This window comes from Staurois parvus, unplaced genomic scaffold (genome assembly GCF_062004578.1).
Source record: "Staurois parvus isolate SC_StPar_1 unplaced genomic scaffold, SC_StPar_1.0 ptg000832l, whole genome shotgun sequence".
NCBI lineage: Eukaryota > Metazoa > Chordata > Amphibia > Anura > Ranidae > Staurois > Staurois parvus.
Window position 1 is genome coordinate 4429769 of NW_028318628.1, and position 26084 is coordinate 4455852.

The following is a 26084-nucleotide window of genomic DNA, read 5'->3' on the forward strand; positions in this document are numbered from 1 at the left end:
TGCACGTCCCACGATTTTTTTTGCGAGATTACAGTATGTTGCTGCATGGAAAAACACGCCATAATCATGGCAAAAACGCCCTGCATTTTCAGGTGCCATTGAAATGAATGGCACCTGAAAACGTGATCATGTGTTTTCACACTTTTACAGCGCGTTTTTAAATCATGTGATTCCGCCCACGATTTGAAAAAAACCTAGTTTGAATGGAGCCATAGAGTTGCATCATGTGGCAGTGAAGCTAGAATTTAAAGTTTAAGTTCATCTGTTCTCAAAAACTGAAAAAGGTAAACTAACAGCCTACACCGTCTCCACCCCCCGGTCCCCACTGCACTTTACTACGAGTGATGAGGTGTCACTGCTTACCCAGCCAGTGCAGCAGTCTGGGGACTCGAAAACCCCACTATTCTTCCCTACTTTGATCAATCGGAATCTGATCCATGCTGGAAGCCCCATAGAAAGAAGAGGAAGAAGAGCAGGGTTTTCAAATTCCTGGTCCGCTGCACCGGCTGTGTGAGCAATGACAGCTAATCACCCAAAGAGGTAAGTGCAGCAGTGACCATGAAGCTGTACGGTTTTAGCTCACCTTTTCACTTTTTGTGAATAAGTGAACTTAAGCACTAAAGCATCAGAAATTTCCAGGTACACATTTTCTACATACAGTGGGTATAGAAAAGATTCACTCCCTTTAAAAGGGATGCTGTCAGGAGCCGACTGGCGGTAGCCTCTAGCGACCCACAGGCCAGAATTCCCCAGGGCGCGGAGTCTAAGCCTCAGTCTGCTGTTTCACCAGAGCCCCTGATGGTGGGGATGGACTTGAAGCAGCCTGAGACCAGGTCGCGGCCCCCGAGTACAACCAGCTGTGGTAGAGGTAGCCGCCAATGGCAAGTAGCAGGTGAGAGATGTGAAGAGGTGATACGTAGCATAATCAGACAAGCCAGGTCGGTAACAGCGGAGGAAGACGGTACAGAGCGGCAGGCAAAAGGATAAACGGGTCACAGGCCAGGTTCAGCAACAGGAGGTCAGGCAGGAGAAGACAGAAGAATGGTCAGACAAGCCAGGGATCAGGGCAGGAGAAGGTCACGGCAATCCGGGTCAGACAGGTTCAGCAACAAAGGCAATCTCAGGAACTAGGAACAGGTACAGCGGGAATAAGACCAAACGGGAATGTGAGCATTGCCAAAGTCCATTTAAATAGTGCGCCCTGCACTGTCATTGGTGCCTGACACGCCCGTGTGCACAATTGCTGCCGCGGGCGCCTAGGTCCTAGCACCCGCATGTTGCTGTGACTAGGTAATTCGCACGTGCGCAGTCCCGTGCACCGCGGCAGATCCCAAGATTTCAAGTTGATTGTTTGCTTCAGTTGCACCGCCAGGGGCAGAAATGCTCCAAGAAAGCTCTTTTCTCTTGAGCTAATCAAAATGACCACAGCTGATCATAATTGAAAGTCAAATGGCTTTGTGTGCCATTGAGAAGGTGATTAGACACACCTGTCATTTTATGGAGTGGGTGGTCCCACAGTGATTCTGTTTTTTAATTTTTAATTTATTTGTTTCTGACATGTTGGTGTTATATCTTTAGCTTGGATGTTAGAAGTTAGAAGTTGCACTGAGCTAATACAGCTGGGTAAAACAAAAACTGAGTACAGTATGTCTTCATTTCAGACTGCAAAGCAACAAAATATGATTATTTTAACCGCCTCCCGCCCACCATATAGTAAAATGATGGACGCAAGGCGGTTTTCTCATTCTGGGAGGACGTCATATGACGTCCTCCCATTCTAACCACGCATGCGCGGCTTCGGGAGCGCGCAGCGCGACGATCGGCGGTGAGCTGTGTCCCTCGGACACAGCGGATCACCGAACAAAGGAAAGAGCCGAAGATGTCAGTTCGGTCATGTGATCAGCTGTGTCCAATCACAGCTGATCACATATAAACAGGGAAATGCCGGTTATTGGCATTTCTCTCCTCATGAGCTGTCACGCTGAAAGCACGTGAGGAGAGGAGAGCCGGTAATCGGCATTCCTCGGAGGGGACATGTACATAGATCATCAGAGCACTGATGATCAGTTTGCCCTGATGATCTGTGTAGCCCCAGCAGCGCCACCTGTCAGTGTCCATCAGTGCCAGCTCTCAGTGCTCATCCATGCCACCTGCCAGTGCCCATCAGTGCCACATCAGTGCCACATTTCAGTGCCCATCAGTGCCACATCAATGCCACATTTCAGTGCCCATCTGAGCTGCCTTTCAGTGTCACCCATCAGTGCCAGTCAGTGCCACCTATCAGTGCTGCCAATCAGTGCCACCTATCAGTGCCAGGTAGTGCCGCCTATCAGTGTGCATCAGTGCTGCCTATCAGTGCCCGTCAGTGCTGCCTATCAGTGCCGCCTAACAGTGCCAGTCAGTGCCACCTATCAGTGCCAATGAGTGCCGCCTATCAGTGCCATATATGAGTGCTGCCTTTCAGTGCCCATCAGTGATGCCTGTCAATGCCCATCAGTGCCACCTACCAGTGCCTCCTCATCAGTGCCACCTATCAGTGCCCATCAGTGCAGCCTCATTAGCGCACATCAGTGAAGGAGAAAAATCACTTATTTACAAAGTTTTATAACAAAAACGAAGAAAAAACTTTTTTTTTTCAAAATTTTCAGTGGTTTTTGGTTTGTTTAAGAAAAAATAAAAAACCCAGAGGTGATTAAATATCACCAAAATAAAGCTCTATCTGTCACAAAAAAAAATGATAAAAATTTTATATGGGTACAGTGTTGCATGACTGCGCAATTGTCATTCAAAGTGCAACAGCGCTGAAAGCTGGAATTGGCCTGGGCAGGAAGGGGGTTAAAGGGGAGTGATTATTTTCTATACCCACTTTATATAATGTTTATTGCATGTGCAATACACCAATCATACATGAAATGATTAATTTATCACATCCTAAAAAATATTGTATCCACTTAATAAACCTGACGTTTTGTCATAGAACCCTTTAAATACTTATTAGAACTTCTACTGAGAAGTTGTATCATACTGTATGTATTAGCTAGTATCATGCTGATGCTCAGCAAGATATTTATTGCTCTAAAGTGAATTTGGATAGGCAACTTCTGTTTGTGTATACAGTTATATTACATTCCCTTCTAACTTGCACATGATCCCTTCTGCCTAGCACAGCAGTTACATTGAAACACAAGATGAGGAGATAATAATGTGCCCTGGATACCGCAGGTTCTTTAAATGCTACATACCTTCTTCGCAAACTGACCCAGGTCATATTTTTTCCTTAATGTTTTATATGTTTTGTATATTGATATTTCCTTGTTTTTAAGGTTGGATGCATTCTGGATACCCAATAATGTGTCATTTAGAGTCAGCACCGGAAATAACCAATGCCAATAAAACTGGTTTCTGGGGAGCTATACATGAACTTGGCCACAATGAGCAGAGGGGAAATTGGGAACTTCCCCCTCATACCACAGAAGCAACATGTAACCTCTGGTCAGTATATGTACATGAAACTGTCCTGCATATTCCAAGGGGTCAAGCACATTCTGCACTAAAGCCAGAAGAGAGGGAAACTCGAATCCAAAAATATTTAAAAGATGGAGCCAACCTAAATCAATGGAATGTGTGGACTGCTCTGGAGACCTACCTTCAGGTATTGTACTCCACATGACACTATCTACTAATGAAATTACATCTTACTTTTCAGTTCATAAAGACACTGGGGTCAGAAGGACCACATGACTGATTCACCCATGATTTGCTATATATTTGCTGACAAGTTATTGGCCGATTTATAAAATACATTTAGTCCTTTAAAGAAGATTTAGGAATTATTCTTGCTTTAGGGCTGGTTCACACCACATGCAGAGCAGGAAACACGTTTCCTTGTGCATTTCCAGTATCGCACAGAAAGAGGCTGGCCTTGATAGATCAAAGCGGGTGCCATTTTTGTTAATGCCACCCCGTGTATGTGGCCACCAAAATGTATGGTATGAAGTACTTTTTTTGCATTCCTGTGCATTTGGCATCCCTGAAATGAATAGACTGTCAAAAACAGAATGCGTGGGAATATGCAAAAATGCACTTGCTTGAACGTGCACATTGTGGTGTAATCCAACCCTTAATGTTAAATTCTGGTTTTCATATTCCATATTTATAAAACTGAAAAAATCCTCATATTCAGATTTGTAACTGCAAAACATGGGACCCCATAACCAAATTTTGATGGGGTCCCTTGGTGATTTCTCTCTGGGGCACGTAGCAGTGTCAACTGGAACAATAATGTAATTGACCTTAACATAAAACATGCTAGTATCATACTGTAATGTATAATTATGTATGCCAATTCCTGTCTCTGGGGCTGTTGAGAAAGGATCCCAGAAGGAGGAAGTGGACAGATAGAGAGGAGGTCTCAACCACTGTCCTGTCCATGCTACTAATATCAGATCAGAAGAGATCATTGCCAGATAACTAGGACTGCGTTCCAGGCTATTTGGGTACACAAAGACAGATGCCAAATCATCCTCAGCAGCCCCTGCATTGGTGCATTGGGACTTTGCTGCAGCATTCATCTCAAGGTATCTCTATTAATAACTATACAGTGCCTTGAAAAAGTATTCATACCCCTTGAAATTTTCCACATTTTTGTCATGTTACAACCAAAAACAACCAAAAAGACTTGAGACTGGGGTGGAGGTTCACCTTCCAGCAGGACAATGAGCCTAAACTTACAGCCAGAAAAGAGGTTCTACAAAGTATTGACTTGGGGGCTGAATGCAATTGCACACCATACTTTTTTAGATTTTTAGTTGTAAATAATTTTGAAAACCATTTATCATTTTCCTTCCATTCACAATTATATGCCACTTTGTGTTGGTCTACCACATAAAATCCCAATAAAACATATTTACATTTTTGGTTGTAACATGACAAATTGTGGAAAACTTCAAGGGATATGAATACTTTTTCAAGGCACTGTATATACCCGGGTATATGTGCACAATTCCATCAGAACTCCTATCAGGCCCTTTTCTGATAATACATGTTTGGACATTGCATGTATATACTATTAATCTCCTCTTATATAAAGCTTTTGTTATTTCTATACTGGTGTGCAGTTATATACATATGGTTAAAGATATATGTTGGTTGCAGTAGTTCTTCTAGTTCCAATTACTTTGTTTAGACTGGTTAATTTCTCAGAAAGGGGATCCCCTTTGTTCACAGAGTCCTTGTCCTGGGTAGAGCAACTGCCAACGTTATTATCAATCCCACTTTTCCACTTAGCGAAAGTTCTTCTCCTCTTATTTACCTAGAATTTTAGCGTAATATCCTATTTGAGGAGGGCCATTTCTTATAACCCCCCCCCACACACACACACACACACACACACACACACACACAAAAGTGGGCTACATTTGGAGGCACTGCTGAGACTGAAGTGGGATTAACAGTAGTATTGAGGAGCAATATAACCCAGGGCAGCACTCTCAACCTGCTCCTAAAGGGCATAACCTGTGTCAGGAATGGATTCACCACTGGTGGTGGGACTCACCTGCTGTGTGGGCTGCAGTACCAGGGCTGGCCAGCGGGTGCTCTCAGCAGCCAGAAGCTCACTCCTGCAATCAAGCCATCACCTGAGGCTGATTGCAGGAGGTGTATTTAAGGAATGGCCAGGCCTGCAGTCAGTGCCTTGGTGTATTGTTCCCATGAGCCCCTGTACCTGCATCCTGTCTGCTTCCTGCCTTATCCTGACTCTGCTTGATCCTGACTCTGCTTGAACTCTGCCTGCACCGACCTCGGCCACTCCTGACCAATCTTCTGCCTACTCCTTGTGCCTTGTCTGCCCGTTAGCTACCGACCCGGCCCGCCTGACTACGTTGTGCTCCATATATATATATATATATATATATATATATATATATATATATACAGTTGCAAGAAAAAGTATGTGAACCCCTTGGGATTACGTGAAGTTTTGCATGAATTGGGCATAAAATGTGCTCTGAACATCATCTAAGTCACAACAATAGAAGAACACAGTCTGCTGAACATAATACTACACAAACATTAGATGTTGCCATGGTTTAATTGCACATAACATGTAAACATTCACAGTGCAGGGAGGAAAAAGTATGTGAACCTTTGGACTTAATAACTGGTTGACCCTCCTTTGGCAGCAATAACCTCAACCAAATGTTTCCTGTAGTTGCAGATCAGACCTGCACAACGATCTGGAGTAATTTTGGACCACTCCTCTTCACAAAACTGTTTCAGTGTAGCAATATTCTTGGGATGTCTGGTGTGAATCGCTCTCTTAAGGTCATGCCACAGCATTTCAATCGGGTTGAGGTCAGGACTCGGACTGGGCCACTCCAGAAGGCGTATTCTGTGCTGTTGCAGCCATTGTTTTGTTGAATTACTTGTATGCTTTGGGTCATTGTCCTGTTGCATCACCCATCCTCTGCGGAGATTCAGTTGGCGGACAGATGGTCGTACGTTTTCCTGCTAAATGTCTTGATAAAGTCTGGAATTCATTTTCCCATCAATGACAACAATCCGTCCAGGCCCTGAGGCAGCAAAGCAGCCCCAAACCATGGTGCTCCCTCCGCCATGTTTTACAGTGGGGATGAGGTTTTGATGTTGGTGTGCTGTGCCTTTTTTTCTCCACACATAGTGTTGTGTGTTCTTCCCAAACAACTCAATCTTGGTTTCATATGTCCACAGTATATTTTGCCAGTAGTGCTGTGGAACATCCAGGTGCTCTTTTGCAAACTTCAAACGTGCTGCAATATTCTTTTTGGACAGCAATGGCTTCCTCCGTGGTGTCCTCCCATGTACTCCATTCTTGTTTAATGTTTTCCTTACTGTAGATGTGTCAACAAAAATGTTAGCATGTGCCAGAGATTTCTGTAGGTCTTTAGCTGACACTCTGGGATTCTTCTTTACCTCATGCAGCATTCTGCGCTGTGCTCTTGCAGTCATTTTTACAGGATGACCATGCCTAGGGGGAGTAGCAACAGTGCTAAACTTTCTCCATTTGTAGACAGTCTGTCTTACCGTGGACACATGAACATCAAGGCTTTTGGAGATACTTTTGTAACCCTTTCCAGCTTCATGCAAGTCAACAATTCTTGACCGTAGGTCTTCTGAGAGCTCTTTTCTGCGAGGCATGGTTCACATCAGTCAGTGCCTCTTGAAACTAGTAAACCCAAAACAGGTGTGTGTTTTTTAAGGGCACGACAGCTGTCAGCAACACATTTAATATCATCACACTGATTGGAGTCAAGGTTGGCTCACTCCTGGCTCCAATTAGCTCTGGGAGAAGTCATTAAGCTAGGGCCTCACATACTTTTTCCTCCCTGCACTGTGAATGTTTACATGTTATGTGCAATTAACCCATGGCGACATCTAATGTTTGTGTAGTATTATGTTCAGCAGACTGTGTTCTTCTATTTTTGTGACTTAGATGACGTTCAGAGCACATTTTATGCCCAATTCATGCAAAACTCCACGTAATCCCAAGGGGTTCACATACTTTTTCTTGTAACTGTATATATATATATATCAGTTTAGGTTTGGGTTTGTTTCACCTTGTTGTATGTATTTGTGTTAGCTTTGGGTTTGGTTTGTTGCACTGCGTTTATGTTTGTGTTGTCCTTAACCACTTGAGCCCCAGAGGATTTACCCCCCTTAATGACCAGGCCTTTTTTTGCTGTTTGGCGCTGCACTAATTCAAATGATAATTGCGCGGTCATGCAATGCTGTACCCAAACAAAATTTACGTCCTTTTTTTCACACAAATAGAGCTTTCTTTTGGTGGTATTTGATCACCTGTGCGCTTTTTATTTTTTGCGCTATAAACAAAAAAACCACGAAAATTTTGAAAAAAAACAATATTTTCTACTTTCAGCTATAAAAAATATATCGTAAACTCAAAGTTAGTCATAAATTTAAGCCAAAATGTATTCTGCTACATGTTTTTGGTAAAAACAATCCCAATAAGTGTATATTGATTGCTTTGTGTGAAAGTTTTAGCGTCTACAAACTATGGTATAGATACTGTAATTTATGCCTTTTTTTGCTATACAGCGCTGCACTAACTCAAATGATAATTGCGCGGTCATGCAATGCTGCACCCAAACGAAAATTACGTCCTTTTTTTCACACAAATAGAGCTTTCTTTTGGTGGTATTTGTTCACCTGTGCGCTTTTTATTTTTTGCGCTATAAACAAAAAAACCACAAAAATTTTGAAAAAAAACAATATTTTCTACTTTCAGCTATAAAAAATATATCGTAAACTCAAAGTTAGTCATAAATTTAAGCCAAAATGTATTCTGCTACATGTTTTTGGTAAAAAAAATCCCGTGCATTAGCGGGCAAACTGGCGCTATCTAGGAGGGGCGCTAACACTATCGGAAGTCACCAATGACACTAATACAGTGATCAGTAAAAATCTGTTCACTGTAATCAATGACACTGGTGACAGGGCAGTGAAGGGGTTAACTGGGGGGGGGGGAGGGGGGTGATCAAGGGGTTAAATGGGATTTCTGGTGCACTAGCGGGCAAACTGGCGCTATCTGGGAGGGGCGCTAACACTATCGGAAGTCGCCAGCGACACTGATACAGTGATCAGTAAAAATTGGTTCACTGATCAGTGACACTGGTGACAGGGCAGTGAAGGGGTTAACTGGAGGGGGGGGCGATCAAGGGGTTAAAGGGGATTACTGGTGTACTGGCGGGCAAGCTGGCGCTATCTGGGAGGGGCGCTAACACTATCGGAAGTCGCCAGCGACACTGATACAGTGATCAGTAAAAATCGGTTCACTGATCAGTGACACTGGTGACAGGGCAGTGAATGGGTTAACTGGGAGGGGGAGATTAAGGGGTTAAATGGGATTACTGGTGTACAAGCGGGCAATCTGGCGCTATCTGGGAGGGGCGCTAACACTATCGGAAGTCGCCAGCGACACTGATGCAGTGATCAGTAAAAATTGGTTCACTGATCAGTTACACTGGTGACAGGGCAGTGAAGGGGTTAACTGGGGGGGCGATCAAGGGGTTAAACGGGATTACTGGTGTACTGGCGGGCAAACTGGCCCTATCTGGGAGGGGCGCTAACACTATCGGAAGTCGCCAGCGACACTGATACAGTGATCAGTAAAAATTGATTCACTGATCAGTGACACTGGTGACAGGGCAGTGAAGGGGTTAACTGGGGGGGGCGATCAAGGGGTTAAACGGGATTACTGGTGTACTTGCGGGCAAGCTGGCGCTATCTGGGAGGGGCGCTAACTCTATCGGAAGTCGCCAGCGACACTGATACAATGATCAGTAAAAATTGGTTCACTGATCAGTGACACTGGTGACAGGGCAGTGCAGGGGTTAACTGGGGGGGGCGATCAAGGGGTTAAACGTGATTACTGGTGTACTGGCGGGCAAACTGGCGCTATCTGGGAGGGGCGCTAACTCTATCGGAAGTCGCCAGCGACACTGATACAGTGATCAGTAAAAATTGGTTCACTGATCAGTGACACTGGTGACAGGGCAGTGAACGGGTTAACTGGAGGGGGGGGGTGATCAAGGGGTTAAACAGGATTACTGGTGTACTGGCGGGAAATCTGGCGCTATCTGGGAGGGGCGCTAACTCTATCGGAAGTCGCCAGCAACACTGATACAGTGATCAGTAAAAATTGGTTCACTGATCAGTGACACTGGTGACAGGGCAGTGAAGGGGTTAACTGGGGGGGGGGCGATCAAGGGGTTAAACGGGATTACTGGTGTACTGGCAGGCAAACTGGCGCTATCTGGGAGGGGCGCTAACTCTATCTGAAGTCGCCAGCGACACTGATACAGTGATCAGTAAAAATTGGTTCACTGATCAGTGACACTGGGTGGCAGGGCAGTGAAGGGGTTAACTGGAGGGGGGGCGATCAAGGGGTTAAACGGGATTACTGGTGTACTGGCGGGCAAACTGGCGCTATCTGGGAGGGGCGCTAACTCTATCTGAAGTCGCCAGCGACACTGATACAGTGATCAGTAAAAATTGGTTCACTGATCAGTGACACTAGGTGACAGGCAGTTAAGGGTTTAACTGGAGGGGGGGGCGATCAAGGGGTTAAACGGGATTACTGGTGTACTGGCGGGCAATCTGGCGCTATCTGGGAGGGGCGCTAACTCTATCGGAAGTCGCCAGCGACACTGATACAGTGATCAGTAAAAATTGGTTCACTGATCAGTGACACTGGGTGACAGGGCAGTGAAGGGGTTAACTGGAGGGGGGGGCGATCAAGGGGTTAAACGGGATTACTGGTGTACTGGCGGGCAAACTGGCGCTATCTGGGAGGGGCGCTAACTCTATCGGAAGTCGCCAGCGACACTGATACAGTGATCAGTAAAAATTGGTTCACTGATCAGTGACACTGGGTGACAGGGCAGTGAAGGGGTTAACTGGAGGGGGGGGCGATCAAGGGGTTAAACGGGATTACTGGTGTACTGGCGGGCAATCTGGCGCTATCTGGGAGGGGCGCTAACTCTATCGGAAGTCGCCAGCGACACTGATCAGTAAAAATCGCTTCACTGATCAGTGACACTGGTGACAGGGCAGTGAAGGGTTAACTGGAGGGGGGGGGGGCAATCAGGGGGTTAAATGTGTCCTAGAGTGTTCTAACTGTAGTGTAGTGCTTGTGTACTCACTTTTTGGATGTCTTCTTCTCTGTCTGGAACGGAATGTGTCCAGGCAGAGAAGAATGACATCATATCCTGCCCTGTGTGTATGTCAACACAGGACAGGATAGGACAGGGACCGATCATGTGATTTCAGCCAGAAATCACTGGCTGAAATCTAATGATTGATCCCTCCTGGATCAAATAGTGTCACCCGCGGGTCGGCGGGAGCGCGCGCGCGCGCCCCCTGCCGGCGAAAGTGTCGGGAGCGCGGAACCCGTTTTTAAACGTGGTTTTGCGCTCCACTGCCGCCCTGCACACGTATATACACAGTGGCAGGGCGGCAAGCGGTTAATAAATTATCTTGTTTACACGCTATACCTGAAGTCTTTGTTTCTCTGTGTCGGTCCACACACCTCTGGTCATTCCCAGAGCCCTGACATTCTGCTCCTAGATACATTGGTGGACGTACCCAGCAATTTTCTAGCACCATAGTGACAATGTAAGTAGTACTTTAGCCAAACTAATTGAAATGTTAGCAGAGGGTTTGCAGGCAGTACATTACAGGATGTTAAAAGTGTTTTCTGGTAACATCCCTGTGCCACGATGTGAAGAACATTTTGAAGTCTGGAAAGATCAATGTCTAAGGAAGTGGTCCTTTTCAGAATAAGGCAAGCAACAGCATTGCACTGAAAGTCTGTGGTCCCCAGCTGAGTAATTTTTCTGCTTATATATACTTATGAGGGAGTAAGTGCAATGGACTACATTAAGGTACTTTATGATTCTGACTACCATATGTTCTTCAGAAAGAAGGGGAAGATGTTTCCACTATTATCAATCTACAGCAGCTATTAGTGTAACATACTGCTTTACCTCATTCTGAGGTCCAGTCATTTAGTAAGAGGCTTACTACCTCATAATCCTCTTACACAGCTTCTCAAAATGTTATCTGACAGAATTCCTTCACTCCAAGAATAATGAAATTAGTGAAGAAACAGGAGTCTGACATTCAATTTTGTACTCCTAAGAGGGTGAAAAGTGTTCCAAAAGTGTTCACTATTCTAACTCACTCCAAAAAGAACATTCTGAGTCTTACTGACTCAAATCTTCAGTTGCTCAACCAGTTGTGCTACACAGAGGGGGAGAGATCATCAAAGGTTTTTCAGGTGTGAATACACTGGCCACACTGCAAAACAATGTCATGAATACTCTGGAAGAACAGAGCTAAATGTATCCTTCCCGACAAAGAAGCAAGGTGCAGAGGTGGGCATTTCAGGCCAAGGCCAAGAGGACCTCTCATAGCCTCTAAGTCTATAGCTGAAGTCATGGCCAATGGGCAAACAACTCAAGCTGTATTTGACACAGGTTCCAAAGTTATCCTTATTTAACCATTCGTTTTACCAGAAGTACTTGAGCGACATACCTCTTCAGTCTACTGAAAGAATGCAGTTGTGGGGCCTGAGCACTGAGTCATATTCTATTGATGGAAGCTTGCAAGTAATAGTGACTTTTCTGGATTTAGAAAGCAAGGGTGTTCTTCCTATGGAGATCACAGCTCTTGTCTGTCCTGACACAGCTGGTTCACACACAGCTCCAGTGATACTGGACACAAATTTTATAGCAGTACATAGTGCCTTCTAGAAGTTTCTTGAAGGAGGTTGGACTGTTCCTTCTGTGCAAGTTGATATCCCATCTGAAGAGCTCTGTGATGTCCTCTCTGTTAGCTATCGACAAGGAGTGGTATACCATATTGGTGATTGCCCAGTAGAAATTCCACCAGGAGGGGAGAGAGTGCTGAGAGTAGCTTTCAGGGATGGAAATGATGTCCTCATGGAAACTCCTGAAAAGATGATAAACAAAGAAGGATGGAATATCCTGACAGAAAAGACTGGAGAGCCAGAGTGGAATTATTTATAGTTGTGAATGTGAAAAATTGATTTTCCCCATCCTATCATAATTGGTCATCATCAAGTTGTATCTAACTGCCACACTGGGCTGGGTGTTAACCCCTATCCTGAAGTGTGCAGAGTTCAAGTCATAAATACAATTTCTAACCTCAAATTCAATTTTAGTGACCTGAAGTTCCCAGAACTATGGAAGAACAAACTGACACAGCAAATGTCAGATTTGCCAGAGGTGTTCTTTACGTATCGATGCAGGCTGTGTTAAGAGTGCTCAATGCCTTTTAGACCTACACTACTCTCTTCATAAAGAAACCCTACAGGATAGCACCAAAAGATGTGAAATACAGACACTACACTAGATGAAACACCAGGGCATCATTATGGACAGTAAGGGGTTAATTTACTACAGCTGGAGAATGCAAGCTCTGGTGCAGCTCTGCACAGATACCAATCAGCTACCAGGGTTTATTGTCAAAGCTTAATTGAACAAGCTAATGTTAGAAGCGGATTGGCTACCATGCACAGCTGCACCAGATTTTTCACTCTCTAGTTTTAGTAAATCAACCCCTAAGAGTCCCTATGTCTTCTTCATTGTGATGGTGCAAAAAATGTGAAGCCTTCTGTCTGTGTGTAAATGAAAGAACTCTGAATCGGAAGACAATACATGATCAGTGTACACTGACCAGAACTGAAATTGTTGGCTCACCATGCTAGACCTGTGGTCTGGATACTGCCAAGTTCCAATGGCGCCTAAAGATGAAGAAAAGACAACCTTTATATGTCCTTTGGGCTTCAGTCAATTTACTTGCATGCCACAAGGCAGAAGAAGTGCACCTGCAACACTCTAAAGGTTAATGGAAAGAGTTTTGAGTGATCTTGTATCCAAAGAATGCCTTGTGCACCCCAATGACATTATTGTGTTTGGGGCTAAACTAGAAGAGCATGAAGAACAACTCATGCAAGTATTACTTCACCAGAAAGAAGAGGGACTGAAGTTGACAGCAGACAAGTGCAAGTTCTGTAGGTCATCAGTCACTTATTGTATTACTGTATTTAGATCACATTGTCTCTGCTGAAAGAGTGGCCAATGATCCAGCCAAAGTTGAAGCAGTGGTGAACTGGTCTGAAAATATTACAGAGTCATATTCTTTCCTTGGCTTTTGTGGATACTACCACAGATTTGTAGAAAAGATTTATTTAAAAGTGGCCAAAGCTCTTCATAATCTGTTGAAGACTGATAGGTGCAGTCAAGGGAGTCAAGAGCTCTTCCAAAAGTTCCTTTGGAGACCACTGGGCTTCTGCAAGGGAAGAGGATTTCACTCAATTGAGGAAGAATCTGACAGAAGCACCAATTTTTGCATATGCTGATGTCAAGAAACTGTATGTGGATGCTAGAGTATCCTGCTGGGTTACATCCAATAGCCTTCATCAGCTGAAGCCTCATGCCTAGTGAGTTCAGCTACCCAGACCACAATGGCCTTATGCAATTACCTCTATGACTAAGCCATGGGGGCAGGGCAAAATGCATCAAAGTGCATGGCCTGGGGTGACTTAGGCTAAGGCTATTCTTCATCTATTGATTTAATACCCAGTGTGCTTAGGAGTGCTTGCCTAAGAGTTACACACAGACCATAATCTGGCCTGCCAGGCCATTTTATGTGGCTCCCGCACCTCTCCGGCAGCTGTGGCACCCCCCCCCCTCCACATCACATTTTCTCAACAGTCGGCAGCAGAGAGGAGGGCAGGACTCCTCCGTCAGATCCTGCTTTCTCTGTGCAGCCATGGAGAGGCTTGTCTCTGCCCCCCCTCCCCTCAGCAGTTGGCAGAAGAGAGGAGGACAGACCTCTTCCTACAGATCCTGTGCCTCTCTGTGAAGCCACAGAACCCCCTCATCTCTGCCTCTCCTGGTCTCAGCATTCAGCAGACTCCGGCAGCTGACTCCAGTCCACCTCAGTTCCTCCTTCAAACCCTGCACTTTCTGCTTCCCAGCTATACCTCCAGCTTCTTCCCAGCAGCAGCACAAGGTAAGGAGGGTGCACTGTGATGTAAGTGAGGGTGGGGGACTCTTGACCTCTAATGGTGGGGGGGCTTTTGGCATCTGATGTAAGGGGAGTATGATGTGCTCTGAACATCTAGTCTTACAGATACAAATGGCCCATTGAGGCCAATCAAAATGCTGATGTGACATGCCATGGAACTGAGTTTGACACTCCTGCCACAGGAGGTGGACCAGAGGCTGTACCAGACATTGTTCCCTACCCTGCAGCATTAGGGCCATTTGAGAATTGTTCAATATTTCTATAGTAGATGGTCAGGAATCAAAATACTTACCCCCTGTTTAGACCTCTGTATAGAGCCATGCATGCCTGTCACGTACCTGACCGGAGACTGGAATAGAGAAAGGGCTCCCCTTACGGCTAAGTGCAGTGCACCCCTGGAGGTGGTAACAGGAGGTGCAGTGCCCAAAGAAGCACAGGTTGCCAGTGGTGTCACTGCTTGGCGATTCCAGATGGGACGGTACTCATGGGTGCTCCAGATGCAGGAGGAGGTCCTCCAGAGGACATGTAGATCCAGGTGGATGGTAGAGTAGGAAGCAAAGTCAGTAGCCAGAGCCAGGGTCATATACAGAACATAAGGCAGGAGCAAGGTCAGGATCAATCCGGGGTCATACTCAGAGAAGCAGACAGGAGCAAGGTCAGGATCAAGCCAGGGTCATACACAGAGCAGCAGACAGCAGCAAGGTCAGTATCAAGCCAGGGTAGAGATCCAGGAGAAGACCCAAAGCAGGTCAGGGTCAAGCCAGGTCGGTAACAGATAATCAGCAGTAGGATAATACACAGGAACAGGAGGCTGACCATAATCCAGCAATTTACTGTGAGGAATCCAATGACCCCTACTGTTAGCTGCTGGTATCACACTGTAATGTATAATTAAGTATGTAATGGGGTTGTTGGGAAAGGATCCTGGAAGCAGGAAGTGTACAGATAGAGAGAGAAGGATAAGGTCTCAGCTACATGTCCTATCCATGCTACTGATACCAGATCAGCAGAGATAATTATTGACAGATAACTAGGACTGTGTTCCCAGCTGATTTCGTAACAGTTGCAGCACCTCCTCATCACCATAGATTTTGACTTTATTTCTGTGACACAAAGAAAGACATCACATCATCCTCAGGCACCCCTGTAATGGGACTTTGATGCAACATGCATCTCAAGGTATCTCTGTTAATATCTACATATACTCGAGTATATGTGCACCTTTCCACCAGCACTCCTATTGGGCCCTTTGCTGATAATACCCGTCTGTACATTGGATGTATGTACTGTTAACAATCTCTTCTTATACAAAGCTTGCATTACTTCTATACTGATGTTTAGCTATATGCATATTGGTAATGTTATTTGCTTCCAACTACTTTGTTAAGATCACTGAGTAATATCCAAGGAAAGGAATCCCCTTATAGAGGCCCTGTACTGGGTGGAGGCACTGCCGACTTTATCATCTTATGCTTACCAAAGTTTTGATTCTCTCATTTACGTACAGGCGGGGCCCCCGACAGGGGACCCGAGCACACAGGGGGATCTGAACAGCAGGGGAATCGGTGTGGAGGGGGGGCAATTAGAGAACGATGCCCTGTGTCTGTGTCTCTCCCTGCAGCAGCTGAAAGCAGGTATCTCTTCCTCCTGCTGACTTTTAGCTGCTGCAGAGAGAGACACAGACACAGTGCATTGTTCTTTAATTGCCCTCCTCTGCACCGATCCCTCTCTCTGTACTGCTGATATCTGATTCCCCCCTGTGTGCCCGGGCCTCCTTCCGCTGTGCTGCTGACTTCCCTGTCCCGCCAGCTGCTGTGGGTACACAGGATGGAAAGCAGTGAATTAGGGCAGTAAATATGTTATTACTTCCTTTTCTCAATGGACAGAGTGAGTGTTCGTTACTGATCCCTCACTCTGTTTATTCATAACTGAAGCATAGTAAACTGTGTTTACTAAGTAGATTGTAAATTGTAAAAAAAAATAATTAAAAAAAAATATAAAAATTAATAATAAAAAAAGTTTTAAAAACTTAACAGGTTATTTACATGGGTTCTCTGGCCCATATAGTGTGAATGAGCAGTTTGTTTGTGCGTCTGGAGCCGTCCTTTACTCTATAAGGATGCAGTGCCTCTATGAACCTCTATGAACAGAGCTGCAGGTCCTACTTGATAAATGGGTAGGTATGGGTGAGTGGCCCCAAATACACATTTGACAGTGTTTGGAGGCCATACACTTGCACCCGTGATTTCTAACACCAGCCCTGGCTACAGCTTTAGCGTAATATCCAGTTTGGGGAGGGCCATTTCTCATACCCCCCCAAAGAGAGCTACACTATAATTGTATGTGTTTATGGTTGCATCAGTAAGATTAATGCATGTATACTCTTTACAGGTACTTGCCCCAGTGCTTTGGTCATTTACATAGCACACTAAATGTCTTATGAAGAGTATAATTAGCTAATAAATTGGCACATCCACCTTCAAGAATGGGTAACTGGACTAGTTTCTGAAAGTGGTTGTTGTGTGGCTATATTCCTGATCAACTGCCTACTGTACCTGTACAAGTTTGCATATCATGGAAGTTAGAATTAAGCCAGAAGTCCTTATCTTCATACTTGTCAAGGAAAAAGCTAGAGTCTTCATGACAGCTATGCAACTAGTGTTTTAGAAGTCATCGGTGGCAGCCTCTGTGTTTTTTAGGGACTTATGATTTCTGGAGTGACTTGAATCATTGCAGCAATACTGCGAAAATCTATTAAGTTAACCTTTTATTTGACTTTTGTAAACAGTTAACTGCAGCCAGCTTTTTGTCATATAAGCATATAAGACTTTGCCGTTTGTCCTCCTTTTCATGCTGCACAGTGTGTGGGCAAAGTGGGAAGAAACGTAGAGATAAGGTAATGCATTTGACTAGTAAATATGTACAACTGAGATTAGACTTATTGTATATTGAGATCAAATTGCAGTACAAAAATGAAAGTTAGACCAACTCAGCAATGTAAATTTATAGTGATTGTTTTTAACTGGAGTTTACTTTTAACTGCACTCTACACAAAGTAGGATACTACACACATTATAAGAAAACTAACCAATTATTTTAATTTTTAGCTACAAGAAGGCTTTGGATGGGATCCCTTCAAACATCTATTTGCAGAATACCAGAATCTGTCAAATGTCAGTGGAAACAATACAGATAAGATGAATCTCTGGGCGGACAAGTTCTCTCAAGCTGTCAATAAGAACTTGGCTCCATTCTTCAAGTCCTGGGGGTGGCCCATTGAGGAGAATATCAGCCAGAAGTTATCCACATTGCCTATGTGGAAGGAAGATCCTATGAAGAAGTACACCAGTTGTTCATAGGGCATTTACAGAATCCACCTGTACCCTATGGTAATGAGCGAAAATATAAAACAAACCACACCCAGATATTATTCTATTTGTTGGAAATATTGAATGGCTTAAACATTCTGTATAATCTTGTATTTCAATATTTACCCCACAGTTGTATTATTAAGAATGTTTGAAGTTCCTCTATGCACTTTTAAAAACACTTATAAACACAAACGCTTCTAAACGTGCATAAACGTGGTATGCAAACGCGGCTAAACTGACATTTTTAGGGCTCATGTACACGGGGCATTTGGAAAACTCTTCTGAATGATGGAAACTGACTGCTGGAAAACGTAGGTTGAAAAATGTCAGTTTAGCCGAGTTTGCATACCGCGTTTATGCACACTTGCGTTCAGAAGAGTTTTTAAAAGTTAACCTCAGGAGACCTTCCCAAATGCCCAGAATGCACTGAAAAATAGTAAATAATTAACTATTTCAGATGTTTTGAGAGAAATAGAGAGAGCAGAAGCAGAGAGAGAGCAGTGTGTGTTGAGATGACCTGTCTTTTCTGGTTTTATTCACTATGGATCCCATCATGAGTATAATGCAGCATGTTCTACCATTATTTCCTTCATGCAAAACCTGCAACTGATTGCGCTGGTGTACTAGGTCCACTTGAATACATGGAAAACACTTTGCAGGCATTTCTGATGATGAAAAAAGGCTCTGGACAGCATCTGGATATGGAATAATTAAAAAAACGCTTCTAAACGCAAATGCTTATAAATGCGGTTAACCGTGTTTACAAGCGTTTATACGCGTTTACACACGTTCTTGCAGTTGGCAGTTGAAAAGCTGGTAAAATCTACTCCTGAACACAAGTGTGGTGTGTCAAAAAAAAAAAGACTGTAAACGACTATGTGTACATGGACACATAGGAAAACATTAGGGAGAGTTCAGGGGCTGCTGAAAAAAAAGCTGAACGTCAGTTTAGCAGCTGCAGTGTACATGAGTCCTTAACCTACGTTTTCCAGATGTCAGTTTCCATCGTTGGTAAGAGTTTTCCAAACGCTCCGTGTACATGAGCCCTAAAGCTGCAGTTATAGATGTAATAGCCTGACTCCAGGAATACCATGATTTAAATAGTTTGTTTGGGCAAAGATGGTCCAAACAAATTATTTTCAATGCAGCAGCTGTTAGTACTGCACACACTGTATGTCTCATCAGCTACACACAGTAGTGTTCTGGTGGTGGTATGGGGACTTCTTGTTTGCTGCTGGAACAAAATCCAGTCAGGTTGAGCGCTGCTCAGCCATTCATAGGAAACCTTGCATTTTTATGAATGAATGCAAGGCTTCCTGTGATTGACAGAGGTGGGTGGGTGACATCGCAATCTGCACCTCAGCCAATTAGAGGAAGCCTTGTATTAATTGCTAGAAATATTCTTCTATGAATGGCTAAGCAGTGCACATCACAGTACATACAGTTTATACAGTGCTGACAGCCATTGAGTAGTAAAGAAAAATTTTGTTTGGTCCAAACAAACTATTTAAATTCATAGTATTCCTGGAGTTAGGTGTAGCACCATCCCTGCAGCTTGGTCATTTGGGTTTTCTCTTCTGCTCCTGAACTCCAAGAACACTCTCAGCCCCTCTGACATACCTGGTTGAATGAAAGTTACTGCAAGCACTTATAAGAGGACGAGTATAGATACATTTAATTCAGGTGTGAACAAGCAGCAGGAAATAGAAGGTAGGTTCAGACACAACCTGCTACACAGTATACTCACTATGCCAAAGTAACTTAGAATAGAGTTCTATACCACTAAACTGGAATCAACACATAAATCAGCAAAGTAAGCAATAAACACGTGATCATTAACTGCAATGTGAATAATAATACTATAACTAGTGTAGAATGCTCTGTATGAGAATGGCTCAGATAGGATGCAATGCCCCCTGAGAGGTACCTCTTAGAATAAGCAATAGGTAAAGGTCTCTGTGTAGCAGCTGTAAAGGGACAGTTTTTAGTCCTAAGCAGGGGCGGACTGACCATTTGAGCACTCGGGCACTGCCCGAGGGCCCAGGGTCAGAAGGGGGCCCAATGAGACGCCCCTGGTACCTTTTATTGGCTTTTTTCATAGGCTTTTTGTATGGGTGAGGACACAGGGGCCCCATGATCCCCTATTGCCCCATGAGTTGTCAGTCTGCCCCTGGTCCTAAGTCTTCAGCTGCCTGTCTTTACCACCCCACAACCACCTGTGTGTGTGTGATAGAGCCCTTGGTGTTTCAAGTTATTAGAGACTGTAGAGAATCTATTATATGAAATTAGTCTAATTACCTGTAATGATCAAATGTAGTGCTACATTTTTTTTAAACTTTAAAGAGAAACAAACTTACTTTTTTTTTTACAAAACATTTACAAAATGTGTTACATTAATCCAGTGTTTCGCAACCTTTTTGCCCTCGAAGAACCCTTTGCAAAAAGTTTGAGATCTCGGGGAACCCCTGAAAAAAAAATTTCAGATCTGCAGCTCACGGAATATTGAATCTGATCAGTGAGCTGTAGATGAAGCACATGGATGGCTGAGGAGGTGGTATTCAGTGTATGGCAGTGCTGAATGCAAGGGGGGGGAGCAGGGAGTGGGAGCTTGTGGCTGGATGAGGCTGACTGTAGCAGGAGGTGAGATCATAATAGCTTTATGTACAGTACATTTATGGCATAATAACAAAAAGCTAATATCATCTCACCTCCTGCTACATTCAGTGTAATCCAACTGTGTGCTCCCGCTCTCTGCAGTCTGCAACACTACTGTCATACACTGGATGTCACCTCCTGCCTCCTTTCTGCCTCTCCTCCAGCACTCTTACCTCCCACACAGATCTCACCTCCCATACAGCCACATGCTCTGCCGGCTCTCTGTTTCCTCCTCCCCGCACTCTTCAATACCACGGCTGTAACAGGATCTCGCCTCTTGATCCAGCCATGTGCTCTGGCATCTAGTGGCTCTCTACCGTCCTCCCTCCACCACCCATTGCACTCTGTGTCTCTGTAGATGTAGGATCTCACCTCCCAAAGCAAGCCACGTGCTCCCGCTCTATGCTCAGCGCTGTCACAGAAAGCCGCCACCTCCTTCTTCAGCTCCTGCACTCTGCACTACCCATATGGAAGAAAAATATATTTTAAAAATATTCTTCCCAAACATATTGATATATATTTGAAATGCTACAATGTTGGCCATATTCAATATACTTATTTATTTCAAGTACTTATATAGCACCACCAATTTACACAGCACTTTACATATATATTGTACATTCACATCAGTCCCTAACACTCAAGGGGTATACAATCTAAGGTCCCTAACTTACATTCATACATACATATAGTAGGGCCAATTTAGACAGGATCCAATTAACCTACCAGCATGTCTTTGGAGTGTGGGAGGAAACCAGAGTATCCAGAGGAAACCCATGCAGGGACAGGGAGAACATGCAAACTCCAGGCAGGTGGTGCCATGGCTGCGATTCGAACCAACGACCCTAGTTCTGCCAGGCAGAAGTGCTAACCATTTAGCCACTGTACTGCCCACTTCAAAATATATTTCAATATATATGTATACTGCATGTTGAAATGCGTTTTTATTACAAAATATATGAAAAATATTTTTAAAAATACATTTCAAATATACTGTATGAATTTAAAAATACAAATCTACATTTATGGAATGCATTTACAAATATATGTAAAAATATATGTTAAAATTACTTTTTTATTTGTTAAAAAACATCTGAAGAATATATTTAAAAAATATATATTTTTAAAAATATTTTTCATATATTTTGTAATAAAAAAACGCATTTCAGCATGCAGTATATATATATATATATATATATAAATATAGAAATAGATTTAGAAATATATTGAATATGGCCAAATTTGTAGCATTACAAATAGATGTCAATATATTTGGGAAGAATATTTTTAAAATACATTTCAAATATATTTTCTTCCATGCGGGTACTCCTGGTCCTGCTCTTTATAGGAGCCAGAACTATAGAGAAGGCATTGGGTATCAATGTGCGCTGGCACTACTGACTGTCAGCGTGCAATGCGAACAACCCTGGAAACAACATTAGGCAGTATACGTCCGCCATAATTTTGTTTCACGGTGGAACACCTGGGGACTTCTCACAGAACCCTAGAGTTCCGCGGAACACCGGTTGGGAAACACTGCATTAATCTGATCCCTTTCAAATATACATCTAAAACATTTTAAATACTTTGGTTCCCATTTTACCTTACTGTACCAATATTTGTAACTTTTTCTTTACTGAAGTATAAAGAAACACTTACAACAGGTCAGGCAGCACATGTAGTTATATAACAGAGCAAGAAAGAACCCAACATTTTAGATGTACAGCTTATGTTGATTATATATGTTTGCTAAATGATGGATAATGTGAACAAGGTGCTTGGTTTGAATTTATTAGCTTTCTGCTGTAAACCATTGTAAACCATTGATCATCTGCAGATCACATTTTTTTTGCTAGTAATATGTTTTGATTTTATGTAGATTGTCAACTTATTTAAGTACTACAAATTAAATCTGAATCAATTAAAGTATTCTTAAACTGAATTAGTTGCCCATTGTTGACGCCTTATTATCATGTAGGAGAAATTAAACAACGAAAAGAAGGGAAACATAGAAATGAGTGAGACAAAGGGTATTAAATATCTAGAACCAGGATCATCGATAATTTCAAGGGCACGAGATGTTCAAAACAACCAAAGCTTCATTATTTTAGCTGTTTACATTCACTTCTGTCTTTATTCACTTCTGTACAGTATGCACTATGTGATGAATGAGCTGATGAATGAATGAATATAATGCTCGTATTTTAACCAATAGCCGCCCGGCCAATAGCCGTTTGGCGGCCAGGAAAAGGCTGTAGATTTCCGGGTGGACACCATATGGCGTCTTCCCGCACATGCACAGTTTTCGCGCTTGCAGAGCCGCGCAGCGCGATCTGTCCCCAGCCATGTACCTCGGACACGGCCAATGACAGATCTGAGTACTGGCCCCCGTTGCCAGTACCATGTGACCTGCTGTGACCAATCACAGCAGGTCACATGACAGCTGTATACAATGGATGGCTTCATTCATGCCATCCATTGTATACTAGTGTCTAGCTGTGAATGGTCACAGCGATCACATGCACATGTCATGTGATTAGCTGTGGCCAAATCACAGCTAAGCACAAAAAAAAAAAAAAACCCTGAATGAATCGATGTCATTCAGGTAAATGCTTGCTTATAGCAAAGTAATTCTTTGCTATAAGCAAACTGTGTAAAAAAAAAAAAAAATACTGATCATTTCCCCAAAGTAGTACAATGTTACTATGGTAATATTGTACTACTTTGGACATAGTGAAATATGAAAAACAAATCTTAAAAAAAAGAAAAAAAATGTAATAAAAAATTTAAAAAAATACAAATAAAAAATATATATATATATATTTTTTTTTCATACTGTCACCAGTCAGTGTCCCTGATCACCACCATGCCAGTTATATGATGAAGCTGTACTGAACTGGTGATAATATGTAAAAAAAAATTGTGAAAATTATTTTTTTAATTTTTTAATTTTCCGAAAAATTATGACAAAAAAAAAACAACTTCAAAAAATTTACCATGCCTCTTATGAAGTACGTCGGACTGTCTACTCTGCAAAAAGGGGTCATTTTGGGGATATCTGTACTGTTCTGACATTCTTGGACCTCAAGAAATTAGATTGGCCGTCAGTACTTCAGGGTTGATCAATATTCAGATCTATACCATAGTTTGTGAACTCTATAACTTTCCTACAAACTAAAAAATACATCCTAATTTGGGGTATCTTCACTAAAGACATGTAGTAGAATACATCTTGGCCTAAATTTATGAAGAACAATTATTTATTTGCAAATTTTTATAACAGAAACAAAGAAAAACGTGTTTTTTTTTTCAAAATTTTCGGTATTTTTTTGTTAATTTAGCAAAAAATAAAAACCCTGGTGGTGATTAAATACCACCAAAAGAAAGCTCTAGTTGTGTGAAGAAAATGATAAAATGTTAGTTTGGGTACAGTGTTGTATGACCGCGCAATTGTCATTCAAAGTGTGAGAGCGCTGAAACCTGAAAAATGGCCTGGGCAGGAAGGGGTAAAAGCAGTTAAAAAGATAGGATTTGTATTGGCTTAGGCCCTAAGCCAGCCTGCATGTGACACCACTATGACATGGTGAGAGGCCACACAAGCGCTGGACTTGGCATTGTGTATTAAGGTGGGGAAAATAGTGAATTAAAGCGACACAAACTCTTGTTTAAAAGAGAAATAAGATTCAAGTACTGCGGACACAGTACAGGAGATGACCAGAGACTGCGGACATACTACAGGAGATGACCAGAGACTGCGGACATACTACAGGAAACGACCAGAGACTGCAGACACAGTACAGGAGATGACCAGAGACTGTGGACATACTAAAGGAGATGACCAGAGACTGCGAACACAGTACAGGAGATGACCAGAGACTGTGGACACAGTACAGAAGATGACCAGAGACTGCAGACATAGTACAGGAGATGACCAGAGACTGTGCACACAGTAAAGGAGATGACCAGAGATTGCGGACACAGTACAGGAGATGACCAGAGACTGCAGACATTGCACAGGAGATGACCAGAGACTGCGGTCACAGTACAGGAGATGACCAGAGACTGCAATGTACTACAGGAGATGACCAGAGACTGCAGACATAGTATAGGGGATGCCCAGAGACTGCGGACACAGTACAGGAGATGACCAGAGACTGCGGAGACAGTCAAATAGCACTAAATTTATACTAAGACTGTGATTATAAGGATGCAAACTGGATATATAATTAGCTATAGAGATGCAGGACAATGACGGTGCAAATGAACAAATTTGCACCAGAAGAGTATGGTCAAGTGCAACACTGATTCAAGGGGGAGAGACTTGGTAGCAGGTCAACTACCTCTGGACTACTGAAACCCTGAGCGAGTCGTCTGCTGTAAAACTAGTGGAAGAACGGAGGTCCCCTTCAGGATGTTCACAGCTGTCAATGATAATATAAGGACAGTTCAGATTTGGGTGGGAGGTGGTACTTTCACTAACACGTAGGGGACCATAAACAAGATGTCAATCTTTAGGGATCCATCATGCTAGGAAAATGTGTGACTAAAGTAATGGAGTAAAGATTCCTTGAAAGTATCCTGTAATGGAACCTCAGCAGACCACACTTGGGTATTTCCGTTATACTCCAGCTTCCCTGTCCGAAGACAAATCCACGGACACCACCGCCGATCATGCAGGAAATAGACAGCACTAGACTCTTCTTAAGACAGGAAGTCAACTCCTTTATTTTAACAGAAACATAAGATATATGCACAGGGCGGGGAAATACAACCAGGAACAGGAAACACATCACAGGCCATCCCATCAGGAGGGAAGGGCTGCCTGAAACACTCCCCACCAAACCAAAACACACAATAGAACAATGGGATACACCACCTGGCAGTAGACAATAGGGGAACACAAGCATCCCATAATAGTTGCTGGCAAGCAAGCCACAATAGAACAATGGGGCAACCACCTGGCAGTGAACAATGAACAACCCCCACACCCAACCTATACATGTCTACACAATATCAGGTCAGAGCACCCTGTACCCCCTAACAGGCACAGGGTGCCTTTACACATAAGAGGGATTTGGGGAGATGATACAGGGGTCCCCCCACCCCCAAAAGTCACTCCCGTCACACATCCCGATTACGTTGTCTGCATACAATGTCCAGCAAGAACAAGATAAGTGGTACAGGCTCCTTGATCCAGCTGAGTAGAAGAATCATAATCAAAAAAGTCGAGTATCTGGCTGCTCATCCCTAAATGAATATATATGCCAAAAGTCCCCCCAGTGGGACTTTATTGCAGCATTGAAAAATGACATATATATCCAGGATAACATTTTGATAAAAGAATTATCAGCTTTATTACATACACATATTTGTATAAAATAGATACATTTTAAAGGAACATCACTCTGACAATATTCTTACAAAAAAACTCTTTGCACAAGGCCAAAG

The 26084-nt window shown here is 43.2% G+C and overlaps 1 protein-coding gene across 1 annotated transcript in view; it reads left to right on the forward strand.

Moving 5' to 3' along the window:
* The window catches only part of LOC149443790 (TRPM8 channel-associated factor homolog), a 56929-nt gene extending 34351 nt beyond the window's left edge, over window positions 1–22578 (forward strand). Inside the window, exons 7-8 of the mRNA XM_089655320.1 lie at window positions 3324–3652; window positions 17718–22578. Coding sequence (XP_089511446.1) covers window positions 3324–3652; window positions 17718–17969 — 581 coding nt within the window. The 3' untranslated portion in view covers window positions 17970–22578. The remainder of the gene's footprint in view (window positions 1–3323; window positions 3653–17717) is intronic.
* Window positions 22579–26084: the final 3506 nt, after the last annotated feature.